The 10952-nt window shown below is 41.2% G+C and overlaps 1 protein-coding gene across 1 annotated transcript in view; it reads right to left on the bottom strand.

The window, feature by feature from the left end:
* Nucleotides 1-10952, bottom strand: part of LOC109973928 (histone-lysine N-methyltransferase 2A-like) — a 36625-nt gene that overhangs the window by 2715 nt on the left and 22958 nt on the right. Inside the window, 13 exon segments of the mRNA XM_020623829.1 lie at nucleotides 119-364; nucleotides 857-954; nucleotides 956-1016; nucleotides 1179-1230; nucleotides 3915-4160; nucleotides 4649-4778; nucleotides 4864-4947; nucleotides 5046-5156; nucleotides 5318-5570; nucleotides 5850-5975; nucleotides 7143-7970; nucleotides 8082-9443; nucleotides 10383-10543. Coding sequence (XP_020479485.1) covers nucleotides 119-364; nucleotides 857-954; nucleotides 956-1016; nucleotides 1179-1230; nucleotides 3915-4160; nucleotides 4649-4778; nucleotides 4864-4947; nucleotides 5046-5156; nucleotides 5318-5570; nucleotides 5850-5975; nucleotides 7143-7970; nucleotides 8082-9443; nucleotides 10383-10543 — 3758 coding nt within the window.

Here is a 10952-nt window from a genome sequence, read left to right as displayed (position 1 = left end):
CAAGCTCTAAAAATTCTGGATCCTACAGTAACCATAACATCCTACAGCATTATTTGAGAGCACATTTACAGTATATTGTCCCTTATTTCCTCTCCTTCCTCTCTCATCTTCAACTTACTTCCGTTGGCAGACATGTTGCCCCACCCTGACACCAGGCCGTTCTCATCTGCCACAGGGTAGTGAGAGGGCAGGGCCACAGTCCGCATGTAGCTGTTATGGGTGGCAGGGCAGCTCAGTTTGATCAGCATAATGTTGTTGTCCAGGTTGTAGCTGTTGTACTGTGGGTGCTTAATCAGCTTGGCAGTGTCAATCCACTGCTTGGCGCCCTTATTTACAGCGATGTTATGCTCACCAAGATGGACTTAGACATGACAGGTGAAGGTAGCAATGTTAGAGAATTTAGAGTCTGTTTTCTGAAAAATGATTTCGGCATCATTTTAAGATTTTCTGTGCAGCATCAAAGCTTGGCTTAATTTAGTCACCATAAACTACTGGTCATATCAGATGAAGTAAGGCTGTAGCAGCAAAAAGTATAATACATTGAGATAATGTGTTTTATCTCTAATAAAGTAGGCTACATTTAAAATTTGTAATAAAGGTATAGTGTTATTTTGTACATGTACCTCTAAAGTCACATAGTTCTGCTTATATAGTACATATGTACTTACAGCTGTGTTACTTTGGAAAGGTAGACATCTGTTGAGTATCAAATGAGTTATAGGAGCCATTGGGAGATTTTTATGTCTTTTGTCAGTTATCTTAATCCTGCAAATGGTAAATAGATTTTATTTTTGTTTGTCCTATCTGGACACATTCCTCATTAAAGCATTTGAGGCGATGCAGAATGTGACCTTCTGTACTTAAAACTTGTAGCAGTGAGCAGCAGACACCACCCACTGACTGGAGATGAGGGATCCACCACAGAAGTAGCATCCAGCATTCAGACACACCTGTTAGGGAACAGTGTCTAGGACACTCACACCCTCCAACAATCTTATCATCCTCAAATGCAGCATCTGAAACAACATATAATGGATAGTACAAGATGTAGAAACCAGAGAAATACTAAACCACTGCCATCTGTGAAAAAATACATAAAGGGTTGTGAAATAAGTGAATAATAGTACATTTAAAAAGTTATTTGTCAAAACATGACGTAAAAAAAATCATTCTCTTACATGCTGCTCCAAGCAAAGCCAGGAATACAAGGTCCTTTATGCTGATGTTTGTCTGAATGTAAGGGATATCTCACACTGTTAACTCTTTATATGCACACAAGTCCTCAAAATGAATGGATAAAACCAACAGGCCACTTAAAGGCACTTCTGATTTGACAGTACCCTTCATTTAACAGTTATGTAATCAGCAATTATATAATATGAAAGCAGTGAAGGTTAAATATGCACAGATGAAAATATAGAGCTTATGATCAAAACATCTTCATCACAGTAGAGCAGATTTAGACTCAAACAGACATGACATGAAACAGATGTCATACTTACCCAGAAATACATGTGCTTATTTTAACTTTGATATCCCTGATTATAGCCGTTCAGTTTGCAGATGTCACTGCTCAGCAGTAGGCTGCCGGAAGATTCAAGAGGTTTCTCAGTAATCCATAGAAATCCCAGTAAGACTGTTCTAAAATTGCAAGGCAGCTTGTAAATAGTGTGAGTACTGTGTATATATTTGATTCCACCAACCTGGGGGTCATGACCCCTCAACAAGATAAGTCACAGGGATCACATGATGGTTAAACATTTCTGCTTCACAAAATTCTCTTAGCTGTTGCGTGTGAAGTCCTAGAAAGTGCACAACTTCACACCTCTAGAAACACCGAAATTAACAAAGACTTAAAAGTGTGCAAGAACTCGGTGACATTACTGCAAGAAAATAAAATACAAATGTAATTTTTAAGTACCAAAATGTACCTTTTGCTTATTTTCTGTCCTGGTAATTAGCACAATCACATCACATCTCGCAAAGGGGTGCTGATGCTCCAATAGGAAACCAGTAGTCTATATTATTGTTTAAGATATATACAATATATTGCATTTCATTTGTCAGTTAGATACAGCTAACTAAAACTAATGTAGTCTACTTTGGTTTGCCATTTGTCTATATGAATACAACTGGGTACAAACATTCGATTATGAAAGACTGTTAGTATCACTGCAGGAAAAATAAATTGCACTGACCCAAAAAAAAAAATCACATTTTACACACATTAAAATGCACTGAATGGACATTTGTGCATGTTCTTTTATGAATCACAAATATTTTAATATAAAACAGGTAGTAGAAAAGGCAAAAGGAAAGCAAATTTCAAACATTCCAAAATTTTATTGAACATAAATAAAAAAATTGTAGGTAAAAAAAATATTTAACAGGTTTAGAAATTCTTTATACAACTATGTACAAGCACCGCTCCACTGAGCCAATAAAGATTTCTGTCAGACTCAATTGTTAATCCTAAAAAACAAAACAAATCTACAGCCTTCAGGCTAAACTAAAGGATCCTATCTACATCCATAAGAAGGTGTGGTGAGCACAAAAACAGCGGTTATCTATTCTTACAAAATAATTGCCGACATAACAATAAGTCCATATTTAATTGTATTTTTGTTTTTATACTATCAAAATGTAATGATTAGGAAGATTGAAGAACAATGAACTAAGGAAGCATTTTTTTCAAAAAATTGTGTTGTGTGACTAAATCTTTGCTTCATAACCCCTTTGAGGTAGCACACCTGTGAGATGAAAAACAGGGGGAAGAGGGTGCAAATCAGCTGCAAATAAAGGATTAACCTAGGATCATTACTCGGCAGTAGCTTCAGTTCAATTAGCCTTCACTTACAAACAGGAAGTTAAAAGCTCAAACATTTATTTCCAACCAAATTGTTGAATATACATTTATAGTTCAAATATACAAAAAGATTTATAAGGGACTATGCAGAGCAAGATCACTATATTCACTTTTAACCCTGCATCAAAGAAACTCCCTCAAAGACCATAAAATACACAAACATCACAAATGAACAAATAAAGAAGAGGCTATATTAGTGAGATAAAAGCATTCAGATCACAGCACCTTTGCCATTACAAATAAAATCAGGACATTTCGACTGAAGGGGGGGGGGGGGACTATATTAAAACTATCTTTTAGGGCAAATCACACCAACACCTGAAATGTTGGAGTCCCTGCTCACAAGACTTGTAGTATCCAGGGTGACATTAAAATGTAGCTACACTGCAGTGTAAGCAAGGTGCTTTAGTTCTGTGTTTATTTTGTTCTGAAATAAACTTGGTCTTGTCTGCTGTGCCACCAGTGCTGCTGGAGAAGGCTGTCAAAGTAAGTTGCTGGATAAATTCTCTTTTCTTCTCTGTGACCTTATGTTGACAAGAACACCAGCCAGCATAACAATGGATCCTTCTTTACATTCTAGTAACTGCATCAGGTTATTTTAATGTGCACCATATTTAGCTGGTAGTGATCGCCTCCTTGCTGTTGTATAGCCCAGTTCCAGTAGAGGTTACAGACAACAAATTCAGCAATGTAAAATAGTGTGTGGTGTATGAGATGGTCAGAACAAACCCAGCAGCCTAAAATCATGAATCCTCTTTGTCCCAAGCTTTGACATATGGCTGAAATCTGGTTTCTGTGACTGTTAATAGCAGTTCAGAGGACACAGAAACAAAGCATCCTGCCCTTGCGCTTAAACTTCCATTAAAGTGACAACTCTCAGTAGATCAGGTCTGTGTGCATCAGCGACCTCATTCTTATGGCTACATCACGAGTCACCTTCAATTAACCAAAATCCAACTCCTGGATTCAAGTGTATTAAACAGGATGGCTACTGGTACGTGGTGTGCGTGGTGATGTACTAATTTAAGTAGCGACGACAGCGTCTCGCCCCACAGTTGCAATGCAGTTTGTTGCTCTCGTCCTCAATGGGAAACTTGTAGTCATAGGTGAGCTCTTCGCCCCGGTAGATTTTCCTCAGGGCGAAGATGACAATGTGCTTGCGGCCATCCACGTTGATGACACGAGAATAGCAGTTGGGCTCACATGAGTGATTGATGAAACGGGCTGCGTTGCCTTGCATCGTGGCGTCCACCACGTCAAAGTCATCGATGCGGAACATGTAGCAGCCAATGCCCTGATGAGGATTGATTAAAGAATGCAGTTGGTCATTATCTTTTACTTTTCCAGTATGTTCAACAGTGTAAAGTCGTACATTTTCCTAAAATCAAACTCAGTTCTGATACTGGCAGTGTATTTTAATCCTCTGGTTACCGCTCTTTATATCACTTTACATTTTTAGTGGCATTTCTGCACAAGATTAAAATCACCTATCTACCCACACACAAGGGATTGACAGGAAACACTCATTTCATTAGTGCTGCAGCTTCACATTAGATGCATACGACTGGTGAAACACAGGGTGGCTTTTATTGTGAAGCATTCACAGGAAACAGATTTTATATAGCAAGTCAATCACTGTCCTATTGATTTAAATTTCTTCTAGCTCATAGTCTAAGGTTGACAAGACAATTCAACAGGAAAGAACATGCAAAAAATAATGGCAGAAACTGACTGTCATGATATGATGATTTATAAGTACAGGAGTATAGTATGTTTACTGACCTTGCTGTCATAATATTTCTCCCGTTTATCAGTCAGGACGGCGCGAATCACTGTACCAGCATACTCTACCACCATCTCCCCAGCCTCGATGTTCCTCTTACAGAAAAGGCCGCGCCCATGAATTTGAGATCTGACAGAATTATAGAGAAGGGAATGGGTCAATTTATTTGAGGATACATGTTTTTTATACACTTCTTTGTTGTTGTTGCCGTTACCTGTAAACTCCTACTGCTTCTTTGGAGATCTTCTCCAGGTGTCTGAATCTCATTGCCATGGGAAGCTCACTGCTAGTGGCTCTTCTGTCAGGGTTATGCACAAATGAGGTAGTATCAACATAGTCATGTCTGTCAAATTTCTTTAGCAAATTTCAATTCTGGAAAATATGTAATCCCCTAACCTGGAAGATTTCAACGGGAACTCATCCTCCTCTTCATCAAAGGGGCCTATTATGTCCGGAAGCACTCTGTGCTGTGATGCCAGGAAGTTGAACATGTCAAAAGTTGCTTTCCTAATCAAAGGAACAGTAGGAAAGACAAACATTTTATTTGAAGTGTATGCCAAATCACACACAAGAGAGTGAAAGAAACAACAAACAGACCTTATTACCATTTATGAACTCTTAATAACAAAAACACTTTTCACAAAAAGTAAATGCAATTGTGTTTGTACCGTGTGTAGACTTCAGCTCTTGCGCAGCCACTCGGGTTGAGGGGAAGCTCCTCCTCGATGTCATCACATCGGTGGAAGCGGAAGCGGTGGTGTTTGCAGTCTGCAGCCCCGTGAAGCTGCTCCAGCAGAAAGATGACAGCATCGTGGATAACACCGAGCATCCGTGGGCCACTCATCCCACCAAGAGGCAGCTGCTTCAGGTGAAAACCTGCTCGAGCTTCAAGGACGCCGTCAATCACTGCACGCCAGGCAACTGATGGAGGAAAGAGATAAGGAAGATGTGAGGGTCTGGCAACACTGCATATGCACATGACTTCATTAACCAATACCTGCTAGTACAAAAGAGAGACTCAAACACAGAATGTCCACAAGATGACTTCTCAGCTTCCTGGAACAGCATAGACACACCATGAGGTGCTCAAGTTATACTGGAAGTAAACCTTCATAAATTTATTTTGTCTAAAATTAAGACATCTGTTGAACAATGCATTTACTAATAAAAGAAACAAGAAGTTGGAAAAACAGCTCTTACCTTCAATGCTGTTAGCTTTAACGCTAAAGCCGTCGTCACTGGTGATTTCAAAGCGCAGGTGGGGCTGATTCATGTATGTCCTCTTTCTGTGTTTAGGTGAAGATGTGTCGTCTTCTGAGCTATAACCTGTAGAAATAAATGCCATTGCTAAAAGTGTTATGTACAACAAAAAGCCAAAATTAAACAATTAGATTTGAAGAATCAGAACTTATCAGGCAAATACAATCAAATATATCATTTAATATTCAACATTTCCCATCAAGCCACAAACCTGAGTAAGGGCACCATTCAGAGAGGTCTGCATGGCGGGCACTGAACCATGTGTGTGTTTTACTTTGACTGAGACTGTTGGTTTGTGCGGATGTAGGTGCACTCTCAACCTGAGGACGCCTGAGCAGAAAGCATGAACAAATAAGTACAAAAATAAACAATAAATGTGAGTACTAGAATGCCTTTCATTATTTAGAGGCCTATTGAGAATGGTACATACAGCAGGTATTTTCAGTACCATCTAATGGACTCACATTTCTCTCTGAGCTGTGAAATTCTACCTGTGATAAAAACTAAAGTTTATACACAATACTGCTTTAAAATCTACTTTGTAATAATAATCACCTTTATTTGGCCACGTACTGTATGTTACACACAAGGAATTTGTTTCCGGTACAGAACCGAGGCAGCCATCTGCGGTGCCAATTCAACCGATGGCTCTAACCATCGGCGGCAACTTGGGGGTTCAGTGTCTTGTTCAAAGACACTTCGACACGTGGACTACAGGCACCGCGATTTGATCCTCTGACCCTCCAGTTGGGATACGACTACTCTACCCACTGAACCATAGTTGCCCCGTGGCAAGTTGTACTCTTTTAGAATAAGTTATTTTGCATTTCCATCCCACAAACATAAATGCAGCTATGGAAGTGAGTAAACATTGATCGTTAAATTTGTGTAAACTGACACCGGCCATTTTCCTCTTATGGTATAGTAATAAGGCTCTATAAGGATACCTTTAAAATGAACTAACCTGGAGGGTCCTGGCAGTGGTGGAGCAGTAATCCTCAAGGGCTCAGGCTCAGACAAATTCTTTTGGTCCAGATCAAGAACATCCTTCATTGTTGGAGCTTTCATTCTTACACCACTTGGTCTGTTAAAATAAAACACTGTTATAAAATTCTAGGACAACACAGGTAGAGTTTTAGCCCTATTTTTTACAATCTTACACTCAGTTCTATACTTCAGTGACACCAAAACTAAGTGTTCAATACCTGGATTCATTAACTTCATCCATCTCACTTGAGGGATCTCTCAAGAAGTCCATCTTGGATTTCTTCCTGGAGGGCCTTTCAGTTACTGATGACACTCTCTTGATACGCACCTGGTGGCGGGATGACAGAGGTGTTGGATGCAGGCTGAAATTTGGTTCACTGAGGAAACCACTGGGTAAATCTGAGCTTGGAACTGGTATGTGATCTGAATCTTCTGTGTCTTGAAACTGGGGTGGTCTTCGATGTCTGGCCTTTGGCGATTGGGAGTTACTGAGGATGATGGGTTTTGTTTTTGGTGCGTCACGGTGGGTAGACATGGCTCTGTCAATAATAGCCTGAGCTGTGCTTCCTTCACTGTTAGTGAAACCAGGCTCAGGAACACCATGCACACTCACAGGAGCTGTGGGAGCGGGATTTCCAGTGCTTTTCGAAGGCAGCACTCTGAAAAAGATTTTTCTCTCAGATGTTGTTGTGTGGTTACTGGCAGGAGATGCATTTGTAGCAGGCAGGACAGAGCAAGGCCTTATTATGAAACGAGGGACTGGGCGCTGCAAAGCATTACTGCTATGCAGAATCTTGGCTATCTGGCTTATTTTACTGTAGGCAGGCGAATTTGTACTGAGTGGATGGCAAGTGTTGGATCTTGGATCTTTAATGAGAATCTGTCCTTGACTGTTGACCAACAAGATCTGAGGGGAAGGAGCCGGGGCTGAATTAGCAGCCTCATTCTGGGTCTCTGCCCGCTGCTGACTTTCTGGCCTGTAGTTGTCCAAGCGGATTGCGATGGTTTGGCCCCGTGTGACGCCAGGTTGAACAGGTGAAGCATTTACGCCATTGACCAAAATGGGGGACGTGACTGTGCATGGGAGTGCACAAAAAGTGGCAGCAGCAGGAGAAACAGATGTATTATTTATCAATTGTCTTGACAGAGGGGGAAACAATTTGATTTTATTCTGCTGCTGATTACATGGTTTTGGTGACAAGCGTTTGAGGTTTGATGAGGGACGATATGTCTTCACAAGGATGGTTTTCGTTTGTGCCAAGGGAGATTTTTTGGTTTTAGCCTCTGGAGAATAGTCGGGGTCATTCAAATCATCTCTGAATGGTTCAACTGAGTCAGATGATGAGCTATTGTCATCTTCATTGTTATTTGGGTACATTAAAGAGCCATCTTCAGCAGACACAAAATGGCCTGTGGTAGAATCCAAAAACACCTGACTGTGGGATTCTGGTGTTTCAGAACTCATCTGGACTTCTTCCTCTTGAACTGACATGTCACTGAGTACATAACTTGATTCAGAAAGAGCAGATGGTAAAGAAATTTCCTGAAACTGCAGCTCAGTTGTTCCTTGTTGGACTGTTGACTTTGACAGAGTGTAGACTGACTCCAGCCTCTTTAGAGCAACTGTCAGATGTTTAGTAGGTGTATTATGATTGGTGTGAATTTTTGTCTTTCCATCTTCTCTTTCTGTTTCCTGAGTTTCATCGTCGACTGCATCGCTTTCATCACTCTCTGACCCACCATCTGCTCCATCTAACTGTGAGATTGACTGTGCTGGATGGAGCTGACCTGAGGCATCTGAGGCATTAGCTGTGTCACAAACCACTATGCGCGAAAATTTTAAGTAATGGCTTGAATGTTCATCCTCCTTACTATCCTCCTTCATATCCACATCCTGCACAGTACCTTCCACCTCTCCCCTCCTGCCTTGGGCACCACAGTGAAGTGCCACATTCTCAGTGAGGAGGGTCTCATCAAACTCAAGCTTAGAATTCAGCATGGATGCCACTGCTACCTCCGTATCAGTATCAGTATCAAACACGGTATAAGGCAGTTCCTGGGCCATCAGATGTGCCACTGCCTCTTCCAAGTTTTCAGGGGCTAATGGGATCCCATCCGTTGTGGCCACAGCTGCGTCTTCTGTCTCAGATGATGCTAAAAAGTCCTGGGGAACCTCAGCAGAGACTGGGGTGGTGATTTTAAAGTTTTGCCTCACTCCAGGGGAATGAGTGACGGCTCCTTGCCGAGGTGACAGCCCTGCAGAGAAGTTTGAGTTGGATCTAGCTGGGGAGCTCCAGACTGGAGATGTTGAGTTTTGTTGTGAGAGAGGAGGCGAGGCTGGTCCAAAGTTTGATGATCTTGGAGGGGAGCTGAACAGGCCACATCTGGAATGGACAGTGCCACCGGAGCGGAGGGTCATTGGTACAAACGGATCGCTGTCTGTGGGTGAGGAACTACAGCGGCTTCTTGATGAGAGCCTACGAGGTCGACGAGTGTCATCAAGGTCCCACAGCGTCAGGACGTGATGTGATTTGGGAGGAACAGACCCTGAAAGCATCAAATAATAGAGTGAAGCAGAGAACAATGCTAAATTCAGGGGTCTATTTAAATCATTTAGCTCACTGAACACTCCAAACTACCAACATATTTAGTAACTTTCTGACATCAGCAGTCTATGAAGCAAATCCACTCAATGTAACAACTGGACAGGTTCACAGAGATGATAAAGAAAGCAGCATTTGATCTTCTCTCTCTCTGTTCATTCATCTGAGAAGCTGTTTTGTATGTAAGAACAAGTGCAACACCATGTATACCTTCAAGAGGAGACGGTCAAAGTATGTGTCATTATTCTCATTTAAACAATAATCGTGCCCAGGTGGTGCCTCTTCCAGGACCCCACCAAAAAGGCCAGATACGCTGAATTTTGTTCAGTGCAAAAGTGTACACAACAGTCAGCATCTTCCTCTAAGATACTGTACTTACAAGACTTTCAAAGAAATACCATAAAAATACAATTAAAACAAAAAATGCCTCTGAAATTCTATTTACCTGGAGATGGGAGAGGTCGAGAAGAGCCTCCTGCTGGTCTCCTGGTTTGTGTGTAACCAGGACTTTTTGGTCCTGGTGTACTGTGCTGTTTAGAGTTGGGTGATGGAGTAGAAGACTTTATTGGGCTGGATGAGGAGCTTAAACAATCAGGGGACTCCATGTCTGTCAAAGAAGTTAGTGTATTTAGGTCTAACCACAGTGCAACTGGTCATATAATATGAAAAAGTATTTACATCTGCTCTGATTAGTATATAATCAAAAATCCATGACAGCGAAATACATAATGTGTTGATTTCTGCAACTAACCCAGAGAATTACCAGCCAACTGTGAAGTTCTCTCAGCTCTACAGAGAATTTTAGCATCTTCCAGTTGCTGTTTCGGTTTCTCACCACTCTCATGTTTTTTCATATCTGAGCAAACTGCAAGGTCCCGCTCACCTCTTTGGTGGTTTGGACTGTGGACTATGGTGTGGTTGTCTTCTTGGTCCCATGGAGGATCTTGCTCCTCACCAGGGAGGGGTGTGCTCACTTCTGTCACCTTACAGGTGTACTTACAGCACCTGCGGGGGTCCACAGTGCTCCAGTACAAGCGGGAACATCTAAAGAATGACAGTAAATAGTATAAGTTCATGTACAAGTGTTGCTCCTTATGTTTCATGAGCAGGGGTGTAAATCGCCACTCTCGTCACGGTATGATCCTATATCAAGCGTCCAAGCCAGCTAATGTTTGTCCATATTTAAAAATATGCTATGATGCGATTTCAATTTGATTCAGGGGCCTGCAAACAACATCAAGTGACATTATCGGCCTATTTCACACAATTTTTTTATTAACTAAAATGTAAAAAAAGTACAGTGGAACCTCGGTTTTCGTGGGTAATCTGTTCGAAAAAGTCAGATGAAAACCGAATGTACGAAAACTGAAGCAATATTTCCCATAGGAAATAATGTAAATCCAATTAATCCGTTCCAGACACCCAAAAATATTAACAAAAAATACATTTTATA

This window comes from Monopterus albus, unplaced genomic scaffold, assembly GCF_001952655.1.
Source record: "Monopterus albus unplaced genomic scaffold, M_albus_1.0 scaffold310.1, whole genome shotgun sequence".
Classification (NCBI taxonomy): domain Eukaryota; kingdom Metazoa; phylum Chordata; class Actinopteri; order Synbranchiformes; family Synbranchidae; genus Monopterus; species Monopterus albus.
The sequence above is the reverse complement of the archived record's forward strand: the minus strand, read 5'-3'. Positions and strand labels throughout refer to the sequence as shown.